General features: G+C 34.0%; 1 protein-coding gene across 2 annotated transcripts; it reads right to left on the bottom strand.

Moving 5' to 3' along the window:
• Window positions 1–20: 20 nt before the first annotated feature.
• LOC124923862 (DNA polymerase epsilon catalytic subunit A-like) lies at window positions 21–27,777 on the bottom strand. Of its 2 annotated transcripts, none has more exons than XM_047463841.1 (49): window positions 27,520–27,777; window positions 27,331–27,396; window positions 27,178–27,237; window positions 27,013–27,108; window positions 26,448–26,608; window positions 26,138–26,229; window positions 25,829–26,046; window positions 24,858–24,944; window positions 24,638–24,772; window positions 23,295–23,417; window positions 22,482–22,565; window positions 21,569–21,733; window positions 21,285–21,461; window positions 20,374–20,487; window positions 18,913–19,017; window positions 17,762–17,880; window positions 17,514–17,655; window positions 17,339–17,433; window positions 17,085–17,190; window positions 16,900–16,979; window positions 16,645–16,821; window positions 16,438–16,525; window positions 16,247–16,327; window positions 14,989–15,132; window positions 13,589–13,684; window positions 13,218–13,418; window positions 12,356–12,410; window positions 12,138–12,280; window positions 11,619–12,061; window positions 11,067–11,214; window positions 10,794–10,991; window positions 10,617–10,691; window positions 9,700–9,890; window positions 8,850–9,024; window positions 8,708–8,772; window positions 7,079–7,211; window positions 6,869–6,970; window positions 6,708–6,791; window positions 5,605–5,679; window positions 5,427–5,486; window positions 5,095–5,351; window positions 4,963–5,011; window positions 2,659–2,819; window positions 2,393–2,459; window positions 1,716–1,847; window positions 1,438–1,608; window positions 1,162–1,356; window positions 969–1,075; window positions 21–701 (listed from the first exon to the last, which is right to left on the bottom strand). In XM_047463841.1, the coding sequence occupies exons 1-49, from the start codon at window positions 27,679–27,681 to the stop codon at window positions 344–346; spliced, it is 6,618 nt and encodes a 2,205-aa protein (XP_047319797.1). In that variant the 5' UTR covers window positions 27,682–27,777; the 3' UTR covers window positions 21–343. The 2 variants fall into 2 exon arrangements, with proteins under 2 accessions (XP_047319797.1, XP_047319798.1); XM_047463842.1 differs by having other exon boundaries at window positions 26,138–26,226.
• Between the last annotated feature and the right edge of the window lie 157 nt (window positions 27,778–27,934).

The following is a 27,934-nucleotide window of genomic DNA, read 5'->3' as shown; positions in this document are numbered from 1 at the left end:
TTTGTAAGTGAAACAAAACAAAACAAAACAAAAGCTTGCTATTCAATATTCAATTGAGTTAACATTTTGATTCTTATCCTGTAACTGAAACAAAACAAAACAAAAACTCCCTAATTTTGAAAATAATTACTAATTGCTAAAAATAACATTCACAGACAAGCAATTCCTATTTTAAAAATGACAATTATTATTATACATTATCATGAATTCCATAATATCCTTGGAGCAGATCCCCCCGATACCCTTGCCATTGCATATAAATTATAACAGCGGGCAGGATTATAACAGCGGGCGAGCCTGGCATCTGGCATTGTGATTCTCATATTCATAGTTCGCAACTCACTTAACTTTCTAAAATCCATGTGACACACTCTTTAAGTAGTTGAAATTTTTGATGATTGGCAACCTTTAAGAAAACCTGCATTTTGTTCTTGAACTCGGTTAAGTCTTCTTTGCATGAGTATGAGCCGGCACATGAACAATGCTCAGCAAGGTGTGCTGCTTTGATTTGGTTGCATTTAAGGCAGACCAGGTCCTGTAGATGATACAACCGCTCTCTCTGTCGTACTATCTGAAGAAGAGAATTCTCCATCACTTCGCGGTCATATAGCTGTCCACATTGATCTATTGCACACCTCCATTCCTGCACTAGCAAAGATCTATCCCGACACAAGTCTATGTCTCTGCAGTCGTTACAGTAGCTGCAAAGTTTAAAAGAAAAGATGGTAATAAATACAAATGACATTTTAATCATTTAGGCCAAATAATCCACTTTTTTCATTGGTTGATTTTAAAAAAAAAACTACATCAAACAAGTTTTTAAGAGAATAGTTTCCTTCAGTTATTTATTGTTGTTTTCTTTACAGTGGTGACAAATTTTGTAATGTAAAAAATTAAAATAATCTCACTTAAATTAAATGTGCAAATAATTTTATCCATCATGATAGAATAATACTTTAATGTCTTACCTACAAATGACATTTGGTAATGTGAAGGATAGAAACTGGTCTTGAAACTGAGCCTCTGGAGCAAACTCTCTTACACGTACATATTTCAACAGATTCTTCCTCATTACCTAGTATTGGGAAATGTCAAAACAGCATAAGCTTTTTACGGATCAAATTAAACTATTTGCATGCTTCAACCAAAATTGGCACTTACCAGAATATCATGCTGAACATTTTGGTCAAGGGCTAACACTGCACAAACATGCTTAATGAACTCCAGTGCAGGATCTCCTTTATTGGGATTTTCTGAAGATGAATGTTCATCAGCCATAGGCTTTTTTGATCCCTTCATGTTAAGACCTGTATCACGTACAATCCTCAATAGCTTGTCTGTGAAGTAAGAACTTATCTGCAAATCCACAAAAAAAATACAATTGAAAATTATGGAATAAAAAATATTTGGTACACAAGAATTAAGGAAGTCTTATACCTGTTCCCTAGTATATTCAGTCATTTGGAACTCAAAAGCTTCGGCTGCAGCACCTGTGATTGATGGAGTGCATAGACTTCCATCTGCAAGCGATACTCTAATTGCAGCTTGTTCTTGTACATATTTCCATGGAATATACATGAATTCCGAGACGATCAAAATGAAATAATCCTGAATTGAGATCCATGAGCAATTCCATCAGATGGCAATGAATACAGAAAAATGGGGATCCAATCTAATTACCAATCAAGTAAGATTGCAGCCATTTTCTAACTTACTTGAATTGTTTTGGGCAAGGTTTCTGCAATATTCCAACTAGAAACAATATCAACCTGAGAATCGTTCAACATGTTTTCTTCCTGTTGTATATCAGTAAGGGCTTTTCCAGCTTGGATTCCACCATAATTGTACTACAACAGAAACAAATACAACAAAAAGCTTACCACTTAGCAAAGTTCTCATAAACAAGTAAAGATAGTCATGTTGCTGGTCCCTACCAACTCTGCAGACTATGTTTCATAAGTAGTTGATTTCGGGTAAATTTATAAAGGTTTTGGTTAAAAGGATCCCTTGGCAACTACACATTCTTTCAAGATAAAACAAAATCTAATGCATTTTATCATATTCCTAAATTAACTTAAAATCTTCAATGAACATTCGTATGCACCTCAATTCAAGAAATAATAATATTATTTCATCTTATATTGCATACAAGGGTCATAACTTGTTGTGACAAAATAGTCAAAGGATAAAAGATATGCTTCAAGTGTTCATTTACATAAACTTCCAAAGTAATAAGTCAAAGGCTGTTGGAAATTTTGTTGTCCATTTAACTAGGTTTATGGTGTTGGATAATGAAGTAGGAACCATATTCATAATACCCCAAAAGGAAAAGAAATGAATGGCAAAAAGACCAAATGTATATATACATAGTTTCGTAAAAATGTTTCCTAACCTGATCCATGAAAAGAAGTGAATGCCAATACTGCATCGGGTCAAGTTCAATCCATTCAAATAACTCCCTGTAACAAGCAAAACCAATTTACTTAGGAAATCATCAGCATATCCCAATCGTTGGGCTTTGTGACCCATATAAACTCCCAAAAAGAATCATCTTGTAGGAGGAAAAAGATACTCATAAAGGTTATCACATATTAGGACTTTCTACAGGGACAAAAGATCTTAGGCAAAAGAAAGGAAAAAGAAGATAGAAAGGTGAACCTCGTTTTCAGTGTTTTGAGTAAGCTTTCACAATAAGCTTTAGCTCCAGATAGATCTGACTTTCCAGTGTCGATGATGATCTTTGTGAAGTTGGCAAATATGATTGTAGCACCCAACTTTCTGAACTCGACCAATAATAAAGCAAACACTTTCTGCATGATCTGTATGATATGACAAAAAAATATTATCTGAAGGATATGAGAGTGCTACTGCCAGATTCTGAAGATTGCTCATAGAAGAATGAGGAAGAATTTTGGGCGGACAATTGAAATAGCACAACATTATCTCAAACTTCCTAGCAACCAAAGATCATTTCAGAATGACTAGAATTGTCATATTGTATATAATGAAAGAATAATAGAGCAAGAAGATATGATGATCACAAAGTTACAGGAAATGGAGAATGCATAGGAGGATAGGTCTTTACAGTGCCTTAGATACAATGGATGAAACAGGTCAACCATGAAAACCCTATCAATGAAATTCCAACTAGTTGCTTCACCTTAGAGAGAGAAAAAAGGTATTTGACAAGTCTAAATTTAGGGATGGCAACTGGTACCATACCCGGCGGGTAGTGAAGTACCCATCCCCATCCCCGTACCCGATTTCTATTTTACTACCCGACCCCAAACCCAACGGGTATCTTTATATCTTCCCTATCCCCGATTCGTCAGGTACCCGATACCCGACGGGTACCCCATTACCCGAATAAAATCTAAATTTATATATTTTACTATACAAAAAAAATTGATGAATAACTAAACAATAAATAACTTTATAGTAATAATATCGAAATATAAAAAATAGAAACATTATTTACCTATATATGATGTTATAGATGTTGAAAAACATAACAACTTTGTTGTTACTATAATTGAAGAAGAAATATTGAAAAATCTTAAGAGATGAAGATAAAGAATGATAAGAGAGAGATAATTTTTGATAGTTGAGGATGAAGAGAGAAAATAAAAGAGTATTTAAGGAGGAAAGAAGTTTTTTTTAATAAAAAAAGTACGGGAAATGATGAAGTGTGGGTAAGTGTGGAGTGTGGATAAGATCAAATTAGATGATGTAATTATTATAAAGATAATGATGGGATGTGAAAGGTCATATTAATATTTAGCAATGGATAAATAAATATAAATATATATGTATATATTAATATTAATATAGACGGGTATCGGGTATGGGTTTCGCACACTACCCATCCCCGTACCCGATCGGGTACCTTCTCTTCTCCCCATAGACTGTCTAATCTCCTAATTGACAAAGGTCCAATAAGTCAACACCTAAAATGGATCAAGATAAAAATCATTGTCAACCCTACAGTTCCATAAATAATCTCTATCTAATGCATGAGTGCCACTGGTTATCTGAACTCGCACCATCTGTTGAATTCATTACCTTGCTACCAGCATGCAGATATCTCACTAGAATGTTATCATACAGACTGCAACAACTAGTGACCATTTAATACTAATGCAAATATTCAACAGCTTGAACATAATTGGAACATCACAGATATCTAGAAGAATCTTCAAATTAACATTTTAATTCCTAACTATGTGCATCTCTTGACAGTAGATAACATATATTACTCTGGAGAAGGACAAAGAGAAACAAAAAGAAAGAAAAAAGAGGATATTTTGTATCTGTTAGTGATAAACAGATTTGAATAGTTATAACATGTAAGTTCTAATTTCCTAGTTTTGTCTATTGTTTTGTTTTGTCTAAAAAAGAGGATATTTTGTAGATAACCATTGAAAGCTTCTTGCGCTCTTCTTTTCTATGAAAGTTGACCTTTAAAAAAAAAACATGTAAGTTCTAATGTTTGCAACATGTACATATAAAAGTCAGATCCATTGTATAGGAGTTTTAGGGACCCAAACTAGGAATGCATATTTGATAGCCTAAATCATACTTTATGTGTTGATTATGTAACTTGTCAGGGTGGTGTTAGGTTAGGGTTATAATAATATGTGGAGATGGAATGGGACCCAATGTCTGGGAGAGATCAGGAGAGATGTACACATGACAATATACAGTTGTTGGTAATTCTTGGAATAAAGTAGTTCTGAAGTGTTAGATAGTCAAATACATTGAGAATACAAGTTGTCAAGGGCATCTTTGGCATTTTTTATTAGTGAAGTGCTTAAATAGAATATAGATGATATTGTACAGCAAGTTATGAATAACTAATACAGAAGATAATATACTTTATAAGCTACTTTCCCTTGAATTTATGAATAAGGCCAAGCTTCATTTTATGTTTAAAGTAACTAATAAAATTCTAGTTCAATTTACCTTGTGAAGCATGCGGTGAAGATTTGGATCATGAAGTTTTGAATGTGGACTGCAATAACAATTGAAAAGGAATTGCAAAGTCAGAGGAATCCAATGCATTTTGACAAACAATCAACTGACTGACACAATCACCTGCAAAGCCATCTATACAAGTGTTGTAAAATAGCATCAGCAAAAATATTTCCTGATGTGAGAGCATCTGTGAGGCATCTTTGAATTAATTGCTTGAGAACACGAAATGCAGGTGCACATGAAGTGGCTTCATCAAAGCTCTTTTGCTCATAGGAGGAACCAGGATTAAAATCCTGTTCCACACCAAATAAAGAACCCCCTTCTATTTCATTAACATTGCTGCTTTTTAGAAGAGCATTAACAGCCAGGTGATGAATCTGAAAGGGATACAAGTTAGATGCAATCCCTTGTATGTAATGCAAGTGAACTAAAAAGATATGAAATCTTTGTACCTTTATCTCCACAGTCACTTTTCTATATGCTCCGGGATAAGTAAGAACAGGCTGTTCGACCTGAAAAGAACATCACCAGTGAAAGAAAGCAACAGATGATGTTTTTCTCAAGACACAAAAATAAACAAAAGGGTCATAAAGCAACAATATTTATCTGATGGTACATTTTGAAACTAACCTCATCGGCAAAACACGTCTCTTCTTCACTAATACCTCCCACATCTGGAATCCCATCGTCTGATATCCAAAGTATCTATAGTAATTATTGTCCAATCATTAATGCTAATTGTCAATGATTTGATTGTCTTAAGCCATAGAGTAGGTTTCAATATAAGATCTTAACTATTATTGATTTAAGGTAAAATATATTTTCCAAAAATCTAATTAAACATATATACACACAAGAGATTAACCCTTATAATACTACTAATACCAATATAAGATTAAGGTTTGGTGAAAAGATCAGCTTGTTCACAAAAAAAGAGAGAAGTAACTAAATTTTTTATTTATGCCATGACAAACCACGTAGCAATCAATTTCAATATACTCGGTCTTCTAGTGATATTTTAGATTATTTGCAATGCTAAGAAAACATGATTGTCACAATATATGATCATGGGTTCAATAGAAGAAAATCCCATCTCACCCTATAGCGTTTCTATATCCATGCAAATCCACAAATGTTATGAGCCATGGTGGATTTTCTATATCCAATACTCATAGCAATGGTAACTTTTGAGTACTATAGAGTATCCAACAAAAATACACTTAAGGTCACAAAAGTTGTACTGGAAATTTATGGAGAGATGAAGATGTCGCAAAAGGTTCTATGCCCTGATAGAGTTCACGAATTCAACTTCACCTATCCTGGTCAAAGCTAGGGTTATTACGACAGTCGCAATCACAAGGTGAAGGTGAACCTTGATATAGCCCTAATGAAAGAACATTGACGACAAGGTCGTAGTTGAGCAACAACAGCAACAGTGAAAAAGTGAAGATGCAAGCAATGATAGTCTAGCCTGCGGTGGTGCAAGGGAGAGGATAATAACAGTTTGTTTTGCTCTAAATAGCATGTTGATTTTAGGGTAATATTCTATTTTCATTAATCTAATTAAACATATATACAAGGAAAAGGGCAATCCAACTAATTTATCACCAACTAGAACATGAGCTCTCCTAAAATAGACAATCCAAAATCTGATTTCCGTGCAAATACATTGGTTGCTATCAAACTGCAGGCAGAACATACAGAATCTTGGAAAGAAGATGGTCCAGACCAACCTGTTGCTGATCTCGCAATGCTCTTGAATAGAATATATCTGCTGTATGAATAATCCAATCTACCTCAAAATTGCCTAATGGCACCTGCTCGAGTAAATTGTAGTATTCAACAAGCATGAACCTCAAAGACCTAACTCTTGTAAAATAAAATAGGATCTTACATGGGCATATCTGGAAAGAGAGATCCTCTCATTCAACCACTGAGATGATGCAGCACATCGTTGCATTCCGATTCTTGCCGCCACAATTTGCCAACCAAGAGCCTTGTACAGTTGAAAGTAAGGTTTTACAAATTCCAAAGAGACTCAATATTGATCACCCCACATGGTAATTATTTTTCGAGAAAGATAAAATAGTCTGCTCTTGATTACCTGATAATTACTATCACGAGCATTAGAAGGAATGTTCACGCATGGAAAATTCTCCAAGGATCGTACACCTGACTTCAATAAATCTATGTTTGGACATTCAATAACAACTACTGCGGGTCCAGGATGCTGCTCTCTGTTAAACATTCAAATTATATGAGAACCTCAATTTGACCATTTGCAAACATCACATAAATTGTTACACAAGAAAAACTGAATGCAAGGAATATAATGTGTAGACTAGGCAACAACTGGTGTCCATAGTGCTTGGCAGTCAAGTAATAAGAGATCAAAGTAAAGAAGAGTTGGATATTAGGCTTTACATTTTGTTATTAGCAGTGTGATACTAGTTGGGCCCACAATTAACCTCTACAAAACGTATTATTGTGTGAATGAAATATGCATCTTTTTAAATACAAACTTCACTTTTAAATGAACATTCGAAGAAAAAGCTACGTCACTCAAAGAAACAAAGGCTTCATGCTGTCATGTGTTTGCATCAAACAGAAGAAGAGGGATTTGCATGGGATGAGAATTGTTTGATCATGTTGTCATCTAACCTCTTTGTTTTTGTTTCTCCCCCCTCCCCCTTCCTGTTTCTTCTTTTTTTTCTAATGAAAAGTTACCTTTAACATAAAAAAACTTTTTTTAAAAAATGTGGCCTTTTCTCTTATACAAATGAATATATTCCTTGTAACCTAAAAAAAGAAAAAGAAATAAAGAAAGAGAAATGCTTGTCCATAAAAGAAACATTTCAAAAATGATGAGTAGGAATCACATATCATCTGTCAAACATAAAATTCTATGGTGTACCAATTTAATACAATGGAGAATTAACAAGAGGATGTTTTTTCACACATAAGATATATAGTTTATGTGCATTGGTTGGGGTTTATAGTATAAAACAAGGACATCAACAATAATACAGCCAAAAAATTATCACAAGTTCTTCAAAAAGAGGACATCAGTGATCCTAGGCCAGTCATATTCACTAAATGTGGAAGCATGAAGCAGAATAGCAAAATGTCTAAACAACAAATACAAAGGAAAACCAGCAAGTTCAAAATCATGTCTGCCCATGCATAAAACTTGTTAACTATATTAATCTTTTTCCTCAAATTAGGTGAAACATGTTTTTTCTTGATTGATTAGCAGCTCAATGCCAAGCTAATGGAGGATTTGAATATACCAAATATGTTTAGAAGATGCAAAACTCTATTCCGTCAACTGAAAGACAATAGACCAGTTTATTTTTGCTGAGATAAGCTCCTTTACACTCATCTGGACACTGATTTCCACAATTACTCATACAAATATATATATATATATATATGTATATTATCTTTCTTTTCTTGAAACGCGATAAGTAGGGGTTGAACCAACAACCTTCTACTTAGGAAGGAAGTAGTATATATATGTATATATATACATATATGGGCATACATATAACATAATTATTTATTTGGGCACATGTTAATGTATTGTGATCTCAAGATGTGGTCCACTGGCTTTTTACAGCATCATGCAACATTATAAATTTATAATTATAGAACAGAATTAATCCAAGTTTATAAAACAGATGGAGCATTACCCTTCATAGTAGACTATCGAAAACTATAAACACCTCAGTACCTGTATTCACTGATGATCCTTTGCAGAGCCTTTTCAGCATCATTTATGTTGACAACATAGTCTACCTGCTTAAGCGTGTGGATAAATAAAGAGGAGCTGAATAAAAGATAAGTAAAGAGTTCCGAAGAAGGCAATGCTTTACCTTAAAAACAAGAGAACTAGGAGGTTCAATTGACAGGGCCAGGCAGGCTTCGCGGAATTGTTTTTCAATAATATGTGGAGATAATTCTCTGTTTTGATATGGATTAACTACTACAACAGATGTTGTCCTTGATGCAGGGAAATATCCAATGAATATAGCACGTCCCTCAGATATGCTGAAACAAATCAACAGAATTTGAGGATTTCCTCTTCTACGGAAAAACCAAATTCTAAGCATATAGATCATGACAAGGCAATAAGGCTCCAAGAAATGGGAATCAGTTATGGGATCCAATCTTTTCATGGATCTGCTTGAGAACACAACATTAAAAGCCTAACTTAACATTCTAAGTAGCATTCCATGCAAGAAGTGGATTAAGCTATTTTACATTTAGTTGAGATAATTACCATTCATAATAAATAGGACATGCTTTTAAAGATAATCATCTATTAATTACGGAGACTATTCTATACAATATTAGAATAATATCGCATACTATAATATCAATATGATAAGATTTGGTTAGCATATTATTTATTATCTTATGTTTGAGTTATTACATTCTATAAATAGACAATCTTTGTCATGTAAGTGAATAAATTCTCAATAATATAAATTCTTTTTTTTAATGTAGGAAGCTAGCATGACCGCTACAGTCAGGTGACTTCCACTTCAACTTAAGGTGTTCTAAGTGGGAATCGAACCCGCAACATTTGGTCTCTTAGGAACCACTCTTGCCACTTAAGCTACCTAAGTGGGTTAATAATATAATTTTCTTCAGATTACAAAAGAAATTCAAAAATTTCGAAATAGGCAAAATATTGTACAATAAGGAGAAACATGATTTTACCTGTGATACATGTAGAAGAAAGAAATTGATTGTTCAAGATAAGAACACTCTGTTGTTGTCTTCATGTGCAATTCGCTCAATCTCCATCCATCTTGTGGATTTCTCCTCTTGGCTGCTTTGTCCACTTTGCACACACAGCCAACTTGAAGGATAGTATTAAAATCCATAGACAAATTTGTTTCATATATTCCCTGAAGAGGAGACAAATCCAAGTCAATCTCAAATAACTACAATTGAAACTGTAGAGAAACGTTTCATGCCCGCATAAGATGTTCAAATAAAGCACAACAATGAATATAACATCTTTACAGGTTTTCTTTTCTATTTGTAATAAATGAATCACCAAAATTTGCAGCAACAAACGATTGGTGTTAACCCATAACCACCCCAGAAATGAGTATGAAAGATATGGAAATAAAAACATCAGAAGATCTATCAAGTGGAAATCTATTATCCAATCCTCACTCAGCTACTACCTAAAACATTACGCAGGGGAAGAGGAAAATGTGAAGTTCAGGTTCATTATCATAATAGCCCCTGCATATCATCACTTTAATTGAAAGGGTAAAACTACCTTTTTATCTATATACTATATTATTATATCTCCTACCAAACACAAAATTATAAAATTATACAGTTTATATCCAACTTTATACTTTCAACCAAACAACAATGACATATATAACTTATGTCCCTTAATACTTTTTTACAAATTATACCCCATACAACTTGTATCTCCTACCAAACGGCACTATATTATTAATGGAAACATATCCACTGCAGAGCTTTAAGCTGATTAAACAAGATAAGGATGATAATGGAAGAAGCCATATGATTTATACATAATGCTTGCCTACAAATATAAACATAGAAAGATAAAAATATCACCAAAATGTATTTGGAAGGTTTTTACTGACCTCAACTTTTGGATCTGCAATATGAGCTTCAAACTTTTTGCTCTCTGTCCTGAATTGGTCTTCATCAATTGTGACCTGTGGAGTGTACGAATTAGAAGATAAGACTTCAACCTTTCACATGGATGAAATTTTTCAGGAACTAGGGGTCTAGATATGATAAACTTATAAGACATGTACCTCAATAAGATTATAATTCTTGTGTCCATGAGGAAGAACTTTGTTTACACACCTTCCAGGAAAGCCGTCTGTAATTGGAACCTTGGAATTAACGTAAAATACTCTAGGGACCTCAATAGGAATCTTATGCATGATTCCTTCTACAACCACCCAAGCAAAGAAATGACTAGGTTGTCCACTGGGAACAAGCTGAATTACCTGTTACAAACAAAGTAAAATGAACACTAGTAGTAATCAAAAGAACTCAATACATAGCTCAAGATAAAGCCAAACCTGCCAGTGAGAACGGGTGAGGGATAGTTCCTGCCTCTCAAAATAGGAATTTAATCCTGTTCTAGCCTGAGCAGGTCTTTTATGGACGGTAGAACCAGGTAAGTTGAAAGTCTCATTACTGGAAGACGCCATATTAGAATTCTCTAACCTGCCAAAATATTTCCATTCAATAATGTTTGTATCCAGCCCTTTTATAATTGTGAATTAAATATCTAAGTTTACATGTAAGAACATATTTCAACAGCTTGTAATCATTCATTAGTTCATGAGCATTAAGGCTCCCATCTTTTTTATAACTTTTGCAACCATCAGAGGTAGTACCTCTAACATTTTTCTTCTGTGTATGTAGAATATAAGATCATTAAGATGGTCCTCCAGCAAACCACAAACAGGAAAACAATTGGATGATAATCAAAGAGAGTTATATTTTCATAGCTGAAACAAAGGTTTGCATCTTTATCATGGAGAATCAAATACAACATAGTAAAAGAAAAACAGGCTGTATACATAATTTTCTTTACCATTTACCACATAGATATTAAAAAAACGTACCTTTGACGTTTTCTTCTTTCCCGAGTCTCTTTCCACTTCCTCTTCCTACTTTTTAGCCACCCCTGGTAATCTAGATTTTTGTCACTATCATATACAGCATCATTTTCATTTAATGGAGCTAAAGGTTGATCAATATCATTATGTTTTTGTGGAGATCTTCCTTCAACATGATTGGGCCTTTTATTGGCATTATAACTGTGGACAATAGGTCTAGGTCCATTAAATGAAGTTCTATCACCATTCCTGAAGTCTTCCACATCTTCAATATTGTGTTCCTTTGGTAGCAGATTGGTCGAGGCAGAAACATCATTCACTTTTGTTGCGTCCTCCTTTGAGAATTTAAAGAGATCAGACAATTTCTTTTGACGAAATTTATCCTCCTTCTCACGGACCTTTTTGTGTAACCAATCAGGATGAGCCACCCTAGGTACAGGATTTGGAACCTGAAGAAACCAACAATTAAACAAGTCGGGACCAAAAAATATATATCAAATGAAAATGAAGAAATTGAAAATATACCTTCTGCATTGCAGCAGGAATGGTGATGATTTTCTGGATTGCAGATCCAAGTCTTTGTTTGTAATAAGACCAATCGACTATGGATCGAATGCCTACATCTGATGCTACCTTGCACCACTTCCGTAGATAAAATTTTATAATTTCTGCAAATATGTGTGTTCATAATTACTTTTCACCATCTACATTTTGGCACAATAAGAAAATATACAGGACTTTACCTGGATTGGTTTCAAATATAGCAACTGGAATAGCACGTTCGCTTACTGGTGTTCCCTGTTCATTTCAACATTAAGGCATCTTAAGAAAACTGACATGATTTTTTCTGGGGAATACAAGGATATGAGAACACTTGAAAAACAGAAGCAACTAACTTGAAGCAATGTACAATAGTTGAAAGGATTATTACATATATATTAGCTAATATAAATCTCATGCCACCACTCAAGCATGATCAAGCAACAAAAGGAAAAGGAGTAAGATTTTTTTGGTACTTGAAATGCTAATAAACTGATGTTATCCTCCTATGTCAATATTTATACTTTTTTTTTTTTGAGAACGCTGGGTTCCGCTACTCTTATGGAGTGCGACTAATTCCCGCGGGTTAAGTACATAGCCCGCAAACATACTTAACCAATTAACCAGGCGCAGAACTTGTCGCCTGACGGGCTCGAACCCAGGACCTCATGGAGGCCTGGGGGATATCTACCTCTTATTGCCTCAGAGCAAATAAATGGGAAAAAATATTCAGAAGAGTCGATAGTTTCAGATCTCACCTTAAAGCCAAAAGAAAAATCATGCACATGATGCTATAAATATTTTGATGTTTTATTACTTTCTTGGGACTTAAACAATTTTCTGATGCAGTTAATATATCAATTTAGTGCAACTATGCACATACAAATTGATCAAACCCAGATAAGATTAGCATAGCTGGAATAAAAATGAACTTCGTTCGAAAATGATGTTCCAATTTGCAATCAGTTTCTGAGTGAGAATGTACACAATAAGCCGATCAAAGATAGCAAAACAAGTTTCATGCTAGAGACAAACTAAATATTGAAAACTCATGTTTGTGCATACCTTTGGTTCACATGCAACAATATACTGGCAACGGAGCCCTTTGTCTTTCACCATTGCATCACCAAGAAAGTCAGCAAGACGTTTTGCAGTGGTGACTGCACATGACTTCTGTTCACCATAGTCTGCCAAAGACCTGCTCATTGTGCTTGATTCTGATATATAATCAAGCAACTCGTTGTCTGCAATATCCATTCCTTCATTCTGGAAATTAAGTATTACAAAAGAGATAGTAATGAGATCTACCAACCACTAGAACTGTGTTATTCTTATAGGAATAAAAAACTACCAACTATTAGGTTTAAAAATCATGTTTTCCTTATGCTAAACAAATTATATGGAATAGAGAAGTGACAAATCTTCAGTATTCATACATCAAGAAGATCAAGCCAACGGTTTGCAACAGATGCAACTTCATGATAACATTCCTCCAGCGTTGAACCATGAAGGAATCTGTTAAAAAGCTCTGCCTGCCAAAAACAAAATGCTTCAGCCCATAGATATGAAAATTGAAAACCCTAGATGTTACATCATGAAATTGCAAGGACAATTATAATAGATATATTTAACAGTATAGATTACAACTTTATGTGAACAGGTCCAAATTATTAATACTAGGAATGTAAGCTCAATGTTACAACTTCGATTAATGATGCATCCAAATTATTAATACTAGGAATATTAGCTCAATGTTACAACTAAAAGAATATCAGGATGACAGTAAAAAAATAGAACAAAATTCCGTCCATATATACATAAGAAAATTCCTCATTCTTGGTCATTAGAAATTTTTAAGACTCCAAAAAATTACAGAAGATAACCGATTATGCTGCCATGCACTCCTAACTGTCTCTTCAAGATAATAATTCAGTAGTAGAGTATGAGATGTGCATCAGTAGATTTGTAGTAAAGATCCTGGAACGATTGAAGTGAAATCCTTATATCCCAGAGTGTTGGTGTAATTATTCTTAGAAAAGGAACTTCACATGGAAGAATCAAGAATTCTACCGAAAATGATAGGCATGTTATAGTAATATGTTATATATCATGTCATGTAAAATTCAGGTTCTTCTATTTTTTTTAAAAGGTTCAGCATTGTAATAAAATCAAAGGTGATTACGAAGAGCAGCCATTTTTACAAGAGGGGGGAAGAAAAGACAGAAAAATGAAAAACAAAATACAGAAGTTAGATTCCTATCAGATTTTTTAGTATCGCATGATACTAAGCCAATTGCAGCATATACCATCTCCCAAACATTGAAGTAACATGGAAAATGGCGATCAGATTTAATAATAACTAGTATTATAATTTGGCCCTATTTGGGAAAGGAATTTTTAATGAATTAGTACAACCTGGTTCTCATTGAGAAACCGTCAACTTATTTTGACAAATGGATACACGACCATTTGGTATAGAATGTGGTTGATCATAACATCAATTTAAGAAACATATAGAATAACATTTGGTATAAAAGTGAGTCTGATTGTGTGGTTGTTGGAATAGATGGATGCGCTAACATATAAATGGTGTCTCATCTCGACACACATATCCAAATGTGAAACCAGACAATTTGTCCATACTAAATAGGGTCACTCTAATTAGCCTTGTCATAAAATACAAATATTATAAATCACATCATATTTCAAGAGCAAAAGGAAGAGGCACATAAACATATTTCTGGATAAGCATCATATCTAAGTTTGCTTCCTATATATCAAAAGCATAAACCATATAAATGCAAATTAGGGGTATAAAACACTTCCATGAGCATACCTGGAAAACCTTGATGAGCTTCAGCTCACCTCTGCGCTTGATCTCAAAACCTTTCAGCTCTGCCAATGTACCGTCGTCATTAAAAACAGCATAGCGCTTCTTAATTAAAATTCCTTCTGCTTTAGAAGCTGGAATGATCATTGCCTACATTTCATAAAGGACGGACAACGTTATAAGTTTTTTTATTAAAACTTAAACGGACAATGTTATAAGTGTTAATGGTAAATCTTGTTATTAGTAGTATTGTTAGGGTTATGGACCTATGGTAGCTCTTATACCATGTTGATTTAGGGTAAGATTAGTGTATTCTCAATAATCTAATTTAATATATATACATATGCAACTCAACGAGACAACCCAACTACATATTGTCAAACCCTTTTCGGAACCTATTTAAGATCTCTAGTAAAAAGGAGGCTAAAGTGGCGGACTGTTTTTGTCTCACATCTAATCAATTGTTTGAATAATTCATTTAAATAGACAATTTTCCATCGAAGAGGAGGGGAGACAGGTCTCCTCATAGATGCTCTTACCCATGTTTCGATTGACCTGAAGACCGATGACAAGTTATCTCTACCCAGCTCTCCCGATTTTAAAACTAGCTACATGTTTCATGCGTCCCTCCAAAGGACTCCATCCCACTTTTCTTGGAAAGAGGTGTGGAATAAAAAATTCTATCAAAAATCTCAGTTTTTTATTGGAAAGCTATCAATAGAGGAGTCTTAACATCTAACAAACTGAAAAAGAAATAATTTTATCTCGTTAGCAGGTGCAAAACCTCCTTCATTTTCAATGGGATATACCAATGTCGCAGACTTCCGGGTCAAGTGGATTGAATGTAGTTCTAGCAACAACATGGCGGACAACTAGAAAACAATTCCCCTCATCATGTGGTGGACAGTTTGGAAAGAAATAAATAGAAGAGTTTTCAAAGGAAAAAATTATGGGCTCGATCGTCTTAAAGGATTCATGTTACACGAGTTTGCTTAATCCAAAAAAGGGGGGATTGTACGGGATGGAATTTTTTTGATTTTATTGACATTTAAAATTCATACATTGTTTTCTTATTTATTGTTTTATTTTTTCCTTCCTTTTTGCATCTTGCGTTCTTTTTAACAAAAGTTGACATTTTTCGAAAAAGCATTTATATATGCAAAAGTCAATGCTACTAATAATAATAATTATCACTAACAATGAGAGAATAGACGAAGGATTAAAACTTTCAAAACTTCCCTACTAATTGAAGATATTTTATTACCTTATAGGGCCCATCAACTTCAAACTCAATAGAGCATTCACTGTGTGTAGCATAGGATTTATTGACAGGATCTTTGAGTGTCTGCAAGTAGTAATTAGCAGGCATAAATGCAAAAAACGGGTGAAGATAGTGTCACTTCAAAGCAAGCTATGGAAAGCCACAATGTAATTATATGAAGCAAAGTCACTCACTTGGTACTGATCATTTGTGTTGTTTCTTGCTACATCAACATTAAGCATAACACAAGGGTATGAAATTGTCAGCTTCTTATTTGAGTCCCTGGGTTGATATTTCACATAGCATGTATTATAATTTTCATTAGAGATTATAAGAAATTGCTACGTAAAACTGTGGAGTGTTCATGACCGGTTTTATAGGTAAATATGGATTCATCTTACTTTGTCTTAAATGTAAAATTCTCTGGGAATGATCCTGGTAAAGCACACCAAATACCATCAGTATCTAATTCAAGTGGTCTTCCAATCTTCTCCACAAGCAAGCGAGCATTTTGAATGATCTTTGCCCCGGTATATGTAACAACTCCAGCCATTTCCATGGAGTACCATCTAGCACCCCTGAAATGGAAAAAATCATTAGATATCAAAAGCAGAATATCCAAGAATGAATTCACGGGAAGAAACCAAGGGACTGACTTTCGCATGACATAACCATAGAATGAATTCAGAATACATTTATGCGCCAGCTGTAAGGAATCGTACAGAATTACCAAATCCTGTCATACATGAGTAAAGTCAGTGAGTACAAATAAAAAGAGGTAATACAATACCTCAAACTGGAAACACAAAATATTTCTAGGAAATGAAAGATACAATAACACCTGTGCTTCTTGAATCTTTATAGGGTTTCCACTAGCCTTTGCTTCAGAAAGTTTACCTTTCCAGACCTTATTAAGTCCTTTATACTCATATCTTCTATCTCGGAAACTACAAACCAAAATAGAAATATAGTATCACATTTTAATTCAATCCAAAATCCTTGTCAAATAAATATATATCCATCATAAAAGAAAAGTTCATATTGCAACTTCAATCGGTGCATACAAGAACAGATCTACTAAGAAAAGTTTATCACCTGCGCACGGTGTCAACATAAAAAGGATTCTCCCGCATACATATCCCAGCTTCTCGAACTTCAGTAACTGGCTTGTCAAGGACTCGTTTGTATGCCTAGAGCAATAGTTGGAAAAATTATCAAGAGTCACGACAATCAAAACTACGGAAAAGGGAACAGTGGGCAATTGGAATACCTTTTGGCAATATTTTTTTAGTCGATCTTTCAATTTTAATTGCTGCTCAGGTTTAGGCAGATCAGAGAAAGATCTGGATAAATGACCAGGTCCACCATCCACAAATTCTGACTCAATTTGTCTCTTCAAATGATAGTAGTCACTGAAATTTTCAAATAAGTTTTACCCATGTGAGGCTGATTAAACTCTAAATTCATTCTCAGTGGGCAGTCTATAAAGGGAATGAAAGAAGTAGGATATATAAAGACCTTTTCTTTGCCATATATATCTCACCCCGCCAGACCCATTCAAGTTTCCGCAGACAAGTTTTGCCAGGGCGGTTGAAATCACATGCAGTGCAGACTTCATCTGAAACTATGGATGGTGGCTGAAAATATATAAAAGGGATATAAAACAATCTCTACATTAGAAGTAAAATAGGATTAAATGTAAACAAATATAACATGCTTCAACATCGTGATTTTTTTTATCAGTTTGTATAACTGACTGCATGTGTGAACTAGTAAAGCAGCAATCATCAATGTGTGATTTCCCTCAGGTGAAGTGATAGAAACAACATGAATACTAATACCAGTACAGCAGGTAGCCAGATTAAGCTGAATGGTTAAAAAACTACAAGGTGCACAAGTCAATCTACTTAATTTCAGCTTCAAACAGAAAAATAAAATCACCCAATTATTTAAATTTCATCTTCATGCTATAGAATTTACTAACTCCATATATTCCATATAAGTATGCTTCTTCCCTCAGCTGCAATATTTAGAAGTTCATGGAACTATAGTCCCAAATGCTAGTACCTGCAAACTCAATCTAATACCAATTCTTGGACCCTCCACTCCACTAAAATCTGAAATCTTCATTGTGCTTTGGCTCTTATGAAGTGAAAACAAGAACCTGATCAAATCTTAAGGAGGATCATTACATAACAGAAGAGGCAAAGTCAGCATGCATCCAAATTCAATGAAAGCCTATCCACTTGTAGGAGGCTTTATTCCAATAATGGTTTCACTCCAATCCAGACATTTGATTCCCTATATTAACGAACACAATCCAGGCCTCCAAATTCCATTAATTCCGGTTCTGAATTTCAAATTACAAAATCCTATCAAATTCAGTGAAACCCTTGTCCACTTATAATAGGCTTCATTCCATTATGATTGATCTTGATTAGTATATATAATGATATTAGAATTACATCTTATCTATAGTATTAATATAATATGATTGAAGATAATAATATTCGATTGATCTTGATTAGGATATTATTACCTAATGGTACAAAATATCGTATAAATATATTATTTCAATTGTGTAAGTAAACAGCAGAAAATAAAGAGCATGTGTTTTGATTTGATGAATTTGTATACATCCTACAGAAACTATATTCTACATTGAATACCTGGAGCCTGTTAGTCAATATGATGTTTGGATACATTGCAGCAACATCTAAATGATAAATTAAGGGGCACTCTTCACAAATAGGATCATCACGTAACTTTATAAGCTGCAACAAGAAAAATATTCATGATAAACAAGTGCAACTTCAGTGTAAGATCACAATTTCAAACATTGCAACCATTTGTTAGCAGCTGAATCACAATCTTACATGTACAATTCTTAGCAAAATATAACATTGGTATTTGGGTATTTCTATGTTATAAAAATAGAGGATAATAATCAGAAAAAGGAAAAGCGATCAACCATTTAGATCAGACAGTTCAAGGCATAAAATCCTGCAAAACAAAAGACAGAAGAACCTAAACATGGCCAAAGCAATATCAACTAAGAAAATCCAAAACCAATGACTTTAGAAAAATAATTCCCTTACTCTTCCTTGTGGCCTTCTAAGTTTTCAACAGTTAACCTCTATTTTTCAAGAGATTACCGAACGAACTATTGAATAGAAAAAATAATATTGTTCTTCAAGAGAAGAAAAAATAAATCAGGAGTTTTGACATTCTTTTTGAGAAAACCTTCTGCTAAATCTGCTAAATTGTCTCCCAGACATAGTTTGAGGGGAGTGTGGAAATAGTCAAACTAGGTTTATTTTATTTTGTTCTCTAATTTATTTTTATATTGTTTAAACATTTTAAGAATTCTAATTTACATTAATTAAGGAAATTATAATAAATTATTGTATTTTAGGGATTTTAATTTATCTTGATTAAGAAAATTCTACATTTTCATAAATATGTATAACCTATTATGAGAATTGTATATCAAAAACAGCTTTTTCTCTCTCCATTCAAAAAATTCCACACTTCTACAATATCCATTTGTCACATTCTCAACCTTAGTGATTGTGCCTCACTCAGTTTACTGATTTGTGAGCTTTAGACTTATTGGAGTAAGGAGATTCGCATTAAGGTGGATCTTATGAAAGGAAGCAACATGAGATTTTTTGACAACAAGAAAAGATCATTGTCATATTTGAAGAGCAATTTCCTTGGTGTCTTCACTCGCGTTGACAAGGCATTTGCAACCTTCTCCATGTGGGATATTAAGGACTTGATTAAGACAGTGATTTGGTTTTCAGTTTGAGATTTTATTGTTCTCGTCTTTTTGTGTATTTTCTTTGATTGAATTGTCCCTTTGTTTCCTTCTCAACGCCTTTTTATTAATGAAATTAAAGTTATTCAAAAAAATAAAGACAAATGTAATTAATTGGCCGACAAACAAAGCAATTAAAGTAGTTGCCTAACACAATTGTTGTGCTTGAAACTTTCGGCCACTTATGATAAAGCATTTTTTAAATGACAAAATCTCAAATAATTGTTTTAAATCTTAGTTTGTAGGAGTTTGCAGTTCAAAGCACTTAAAGAAAGATCAAAATGAAATTTCATGATGCATTTGAGATTACCTTTTCCATGATTGCTGATTTTACTTCATTATAATTTGAGACAATCTCCACGTCCATTTTACCCTCTACTTTAATAGCATATTGCAAGTCCCGATCAAGGTTATTAATTAGTTGCTGCAATAAGGAGCATTAAATGGAAGCCATGAGCAGTAAAGTAATCTTCATCTAAACTAAGAAAACTATAGGGCTAAACAAAAAGAAAGACCAAAATGACATAAGAATAGGATGAAAAGCACAATGATAAAGTGAGGTATGCTCTTATTACAATATGCAATGTATAAGAAAGCAAATGTTCCTGGACAGACAACAGTTGGTAAGTAATGATATGTTGTAGAAAACCAGGAATGTCTAGAGTATGGATTGCATATTCTTTTCTTATTTAATTTTTGTATTGCTATATGTACAGAATGAGAATGAAAGAGGAAAGTGTTTCTGAATTGCAAGTACATTTAAACATTTACAAATACCATGAGAATTCGACTCATTTTATGGTTTTCAAAAAGACAATCTATGATGCTCTATACTTGAGAATTTAGACAATAAAGAGGGACACTAGTACAACAACATTTATATTAAAATTTAGACCTTTTTTTGTTATTTTGTTGACTTTTTATGTACTACTTGTTTTTCGGGTCTTTTCTCTTTTGACTTTCATGATCTTCCATTTATTTTTCTTGCTTGTAACTTGTGAACAAGAACGCATTTTGTGTTCACGCCTTTTTATTCTATGAGACCTTTTTCAAGATAATAAAATAGCACAGCATTTATGTGAAATGAACTTTAAAAGATACTTAGGGTGAGAAATTTGTATCTTTTTAAAAAAAGTTGACCTTTTTCAAAAAAAAATGATACTTAGGATGAGAAATTTGTAAGTATTTTCAATGATCGACGAAAGTAGAAGGGGCACTTACATCATAGGCAGATGGGTCAAGTTTAAAGCTAGTTGGTATATCAGATCTAAAAACACCACTTTCTAGGCATTCTACATGTCCACCAATATATGTCTCACTCTCCAATAGTCGATTATTGCAGAACTTCTCAGGATTAGACATGTATTTATTAGGACAAATAACATTTGCCTGGTATGCCTGCAAGTTTAATAAAGTAAAGCATACTGTTGCATGTTAGAGATCTCAAAACAAATTAGAACATTACATGTCAATTTGTTAAGACTCGAATTCACACACCAACACACCTGGACCATAAGAAGCATTTCACAAAGGGTTCCACTTCCCTTCCGCAGAACCTCATCTGGTGGCATAGGTATTATAGTTGCCAGGGAGAAAATGAAAGGATGTACATAGGTCATGTACAAATAATAAGTTGAAACTGCATCAGAAACAGAATATGAAGCCATCATCTGCAAAGTCATTTAAGAAGGATTAGAGAAATAACCATTTAAAAATTGTAATTGCAAACATGGAGATATCATTACTTGAAACTTTATACATACACATCAATAGTAAACATTTCAGGACTTGTATATTTGACCACAACTAAACTATATCCAGATACGATAGTTATGAGGTCGTGTTTCAGATATGTTAGCAGAGACTAGATTTATTAAACCATGCAATCTTATGAAATACAATCAAGAACTTTCTAAACATTGGAGGGTGGTTATATGAGCACGCCCATGAAGACACAATTCAAATGTAAATGGCTTGTGGCTAGATTATTTGATTATGAATTTTTAAGTCAAGAAGCAAATGTTGGAAGGAACTTGCAATGAACATATAAGATATAGCTCAAACAATTCAAACAAACACTAATAGAAGTAAAAACAAGAGTTACCTTTTTCTTAAAAGGTCCAACTTCTAATGTGTCAACAAAGATAACAATTGCAAGTCACGTTTTTTTTTAAGAAAGGTCAATTTTTCATGAAGGACTTAAGAACAAATGACAGTAGAACAGTTATTGGAAAGGCAAGAATGACATAACAATCACAGACCATTTGAGGGTCTCTCCTTGTGCCAAAAAATATGAAAATTATTTTTTGATGGATCATAAACAAGTATAAAGTGTCTATCATCGTGAACCCGGCATTTTGAGCTGTGATGCATATACCCACTGGAAGAAAAAAATAAAATGTATTCATACCAATATACCTGGGGTCTCTCTTTTGCAAACTGGACCATATCTTCCGGATTTACTTCCACGGGATCATAACCTAACTTGGCTTTTGTGACTGCCTGCCAAACACTAAGAGCATTAGGAAAGACATCTCTGAAACATATACATGATTTATGTAACTTTGGGAATCATTTGAGATCAGATCATTAGAAGTCACATATTTGATTGGATAAGAATTGAACATATATGTAGAAATTATGAAGATGTTGTTCTAATCATCCAAGTGAAACATCAGTTTCAAAGCCCTAAGTTTTTCTGGTACACAAACTGCACGATCACATAGGTGAGTTGATTAATGGTTCATCCGGTTAATGCCACTACAGAAACCGTATAACTAAAATGGGAAATCATCAGTTTGCACTACATAATAAACATGTGATAATTGATTTTTTTGATATTTTGAAAACAAAATAGAACAAAGTAGTTTTGCCCAAGAGCCCTTGGACAAATAGAATTTATGAACACATTATCCGAGCATTTAAGAATTATATATTACATGAAATTGGAATCCCAACCACGAATTAAAAGAGATGCATAGAAGAAAAAAAGATTCAAATCAGAAAGAATTATTAATGAGAGTATATATGCACATGTTAAGAAGTGTACAAGAAAAACATCAGAAGTAAAGGCCCAAAAGGTTTTTTTTCTTATAAAGTGTTCTTGTTGCAGGAATCATAAACTACAAGGCCAATAAACCAGAGATATGGTGTGCATAAATGTAATCTAATCACTGTTTGTCAAGACACACAGACATGTAAATGTTATCAACACTAGCCAAAAATAGTCACCTTCAAGCCCTGACTCCCTTGAGGAAGATAACTATCACGCTTGACCCATGCAAAACAATCTAAATGACAAGCAAATTTAGCTCGGCATTCACCTTGGATCTTATCGCACGTAAACCCCAGCTCCTACAATTTCAAAAACAAATGAAGAAGAATCAGATTAAAGGCATGTTTCATGTTCTTAAATTGAGGCAAATAGTTTATGCACTTTTTTGGAAATAATCATGTGACTTTAAGAGGATGATACATATAAAATAGCAACCAGTTTTTTCATCAGATATAATGTCAGCCAACTTTGAAAGAGCACGTCTTTTTTTCAAGATAAAAATTAGAAAGCAAACACATTATTTATGCGCCAACGAACCTAAAGTACTGTGCAGTCTAGTAAGATATTAACACCCAAACAACAAACATCTTATAATTGATATTCTGTCAAATGCCTTGACTAACAAGAAAATACCAATGATGACACGAATCGTCACAACACTAACGGAATATCGCAAGAGAGTATCAGAGAGTCTACGAGCAAATTATTCTTTGGCATATAAGAAAATGTTTTTCTCGTTTGTTCTCCAACTCTCCAAATGTAGAGAATTACACAATACTCATATAGTTTAGAATTCCTAACTACACGCAGAAGAAACAGTCAATATACCGAGTTCTGGAAGTAGCCTCTCTGCTAATGCTATGGAGAGGTTTAGACAGCCATGGCACTACTCCTTACCAACATCTTGTAGTGATGGGGAACTAATGAAAATATCATCTAAGAAATACTACATTTGTAGCAATTCTCTTTTTATATCTGCATTTGTTGTTACTCGGATCCTAAAACTCATGGGTTCCTCAATACAGCACAAGGAGGAAGCACATAAGTTGAAAGGTCAATGGCATTTGATAATGAGAAATGAAAACAATAAAAAAAATGGAGAAAAAACTCAGCACACTAACCAAAAGTGATATGATCTTTAACCCTTTTTTTCTCCTATTGGTTATGAAAGACCTGTTTCCTCAATTGGGGACTGAACTAATGACAATGTAAGGAAACAATGTGATTTCTATCTAATGGAGTTCTCACACAACTGTAGTTGAGAATCAAATGTCAAAATGAAGTCCAGGTAACTTTAGTCAAATTCTTTGATATTGCTTTGTACATCTTCAGTAACATTGAAAGAGAAATGAAGAATATACAATGAAGTTTGTTGCTGAGACACCTAAACTAGAAAGTCCTTAATTCCAAAAATTAATAACAGATGCCCTTAATGCCACCAAAACAGAATCTCAGCACTTAGCTCAACAAAATCTCAGTAAACTATGTCTAATTGAGATTACCAAAAAAAATAACATACATCACTCATTTTAAGCCCATGATGAGCTGCTCTGCGTTCCAGAAATGGCCAGTCAAAGAAGTCACCATTGTATGTAACATAAATACCAGGCTTCATATCACGCATATGTAGAAACCAGAGTTTAAGAAGCTCTTCCTGCACATAAAATAAAATACCAAGTACATGTGTTAAGATATAAGCAAGCAGAAAAGGATTGACTGAAGCATACTACTGAGTGTACCTCGTTTTTTACATTTGAGACTTTGAAAAAGCTTTCGAATTCAGGCTTTGGACTGTACTCCAAGTCCTCTACATCTTCGCCTACACACTGCATAAATTGTATAATAAACAACAGTCAACAGGGGTTCTAGGAGAAGCAAAGAGTATATGCATATTAAGTAAGAATAGCATGATTTTTTGTTTTCTCATTAACAATACGTATGAACTTATCAAGAAGAAAACATACTACAAGTTAGGTATATTCCTATTTTACATCATGTTGAAAAATGTGGATAAGCGGCAAAAATTACATTCGTTGAGAATTATCATGGTTAAATGCATGGAAAAAATGGTGAAGAACTATTTTAAATGTTAGGTTATGCTAACTGTCACGACCTGGATCCAACAACCTGCTTATGCATGATGTTGTTGCTACAAAGATGGAGCATTTCATTTGTTTATCACAGCTCATCCCTAAAGGAAAATCTCAAATAAATAACCTTATAGTCAATACATCCTTTTTTTTCTAGAACGCTGGGTTCCGCTTCTTCTTCGGAGTGCAACTAGTCCCCGTGGGTCAAGCACATAGCCCGCAAACACACTAGTTCAAAAAGCAAGATGGAATTGGATTTGTACTTTATTAGGATTTAAGATTAACTGAAGATTTGGGATTTTACCCTCTATAAAGGGGCATAAGATGGTTGTTGACCAGTCATTCAAATACCCGTGTTCAAACAATACACATCTTCCTATTCACATTGTTATCTCTCCCTATATAGACTCAAGCACAGAGAGCTTGAATCTTCATGGTGGAACACTATATCTTCCTCAATTAGATAACATCATTAGGCAAGGCTAGGTGCAGTTAAGGATGTCATCAACATGAGATTTCATTACATTTAGATTTGAGATGAACAAATAACGTCCCAAAATACTCTTGAACAACTAATGTCCAAAAAGCAATATACATAAAGATAAGTTTGTTGAACTCACCTCCCTGTTGATAATTAGATAACCTTGCCTATCAACCATATAAGAAATCATCATGACCATATCATACTCAGCATCAGGGAATTTCAAAGGAAGCTTTGTTGTCTCTATGTCAAATGCACAAACATGCACTTCAGCACGTTGCAAGAGATCCGTCCTCCTTTCCAAGATAATGCCAGTATCAGAAACACTGACATCATACCATTGCCCACTTCTTACATCTGAGCCAAACAAAACTTTGGGGGTGAAGACACAGAGGTGAACAATATATGAATACTTTCATAATTTACTAATAGGGAATTTAGGACTCACCTTTGTCAATAGCAAAGCGAACATGGTATGGAACATCATATTCGCGAAGATCAATAATACAGTCTACGAAATCTAGAGGTCGGTGTTTGCTGCTAACCAATGACAGCAAATTTATCAGGGGAATAAAGAATACACTTCTGTTTAGAATAATAGCACATAAACAAGGAATCTTCAGCACATTTGCAAGATTATGAAAGAATTTGTGACCACTACACTCCCCTGAAGTTTCGTGCTAGAAGAATAATGAACTATAGTAACCAACTCCAAAACTTTGTTTATGAAAAACATACATGTTGAGAAAAGAGACTACCTTTTTCCTGTCAATATGGATTCATATGCCTCAACAGCATCAAATTTTGTCTGGTTTCTTTCAACGACATGCATCAGGTCGTTCTTTACATGCATTAGTTGTTGAACCGTATCAAATGATATCTTTAAGTATGATTTGCATAATCCAGAAAGATGGTTTTTCTGTTATAACCATATGAACCAATCAGGTGATGTTCAAGGTACTTCAATGTGAAGCAAATATTGCTGGTAAAAGAAGAACTAAAGGGTCTAACAAAACAAGCATACTGAGCAAATGGGAACAACCCAGTTGAAAAATGCAATGGCTTTTAGAAAGGGTCAATTGAGTTAAAAATAAACATGTAGATGCAAGAAATGTAATAATTCTAAAATGATTAAGCCACAACAGGCAGGCTTGCCATTGAGAATGGGTTTAGAAACATCGAGCATATTGTTGGAGGAATAAAAAACTGATGTAGAAACATCAAGCAAAATTATTAAAAGGAATAAAAAAGGTGTCAAATTGTACAGCATTCAAAATAGAAATGGACTTGCTAGTTCTATGAAAAAAAAATGATACGGCTTACAAGATTGAGATCCTCCTTCTCTACTATTTCTATGTCCGCAACTTGACTTTCATATCGTCTTCTCAAATATGCTTCAACGTCCATTTCCATTTTCTCCTGCAAGGACAAATGGGTGTAAGATGCGAAAACCTAGGTTAATAACTGAAGTATGATAATTTCAAATACCTTCGTGGCCACGTAGAAATATGGTCGGAATCGATACTTCGATTTAAAAGAACTACCATCCTGAAAGTAAATCCACCAAAACAAATCAATCAATTGCATCACATCCTAAATAACTAAAATTGCACGGGAAATGAATGCAATTTGGTGTTTTACCTGGCAAACAAAGTAGAGATCAATACAGCTATGAACTTTGTGGGTGTCTTGATCTTCCCAAGACGACTGAATTAATTACAATGAAAATTGTAATGTTAAAAGAAAAAAGAAAAAAAGAACAAAACAGAAGCCTACAAATCGTCTAATAAGAAATTAACGGTTGCGTTGATGTATTGGTAAAATACTTACAGATGCGAATGTGAGTAGCCATCCGAGTCGCTTTTCGCCCTCTGTAAAGAGGTTAAAACCGAGCTTGGACTCTAACTGTTCTTCACCAGTTAGAATCAGCTTCTGCTTCTTTGATAGCCACGCGTCTTTACGATCCCGCCTCCGGCCATCGGTGCCGTTCATCTCGTGAATTAGGTTTTGTGGAGATCGGAAGAGACTGGCGACAGAGAAGGGGAAGAAATCACAGCTAGTGAGAGGAACTGGGGATATTTTCCCGCGCTTTTGTTATGCTCGCTTTGATTTCTGATAATTAAAAGGACAAACCCTTGGGAAGCCATTGTCTTATTATTCTGATATTGATTATCTAAAAAAAAATTGGTTAATCAATTAAAAAAAAATTGGTTAATCAATTAAAAAAAAATTATTAATTTTAAAT

Source organism: Impatiens glandulifera, chromosome 2, assembly GCF_907164915.1.
Source record: "Impatiens glandulifera chromosome 2, dImpGla2.1, whole genome shotgun sequence".
Lineage (NCBI taxonomy): Eukaryota > Viridiplantae > Streptophyta > Magnoliopsida > Ericales > Balsaminaceae > Impatiens > Impatiens glandulifera.
Note: the sequence above shows the minus strand (reverse complement) of the source record. Positions and strands in the feature narration are given on the sequence as shown.

Bases quoted from the DNA above. Each gene is read 5' to 3' on its own strand.
- LOC124923862 (XM_047463841.1), bottom strand. From the start codon at position 27,681: ATGAACGGCACCGATGGCCGGAGGCGGGATCGTAAAGACGCGTGGCTA. The intron at 23,418-24,637 runs GTATGTTATTTT...TTGAAATTGTAG, and splicing joins ATGGGCTTAAAATGAGTGAT to GAGCTGGGGTTTACGTGCGA. The intron at 2,460-2,658 runs GTTCACCTTTCT...TGCTTGTTACAG, and splicing joins CTCAAAACACTGAAAACGAG to GGAGTTATTTGAATGGATTG.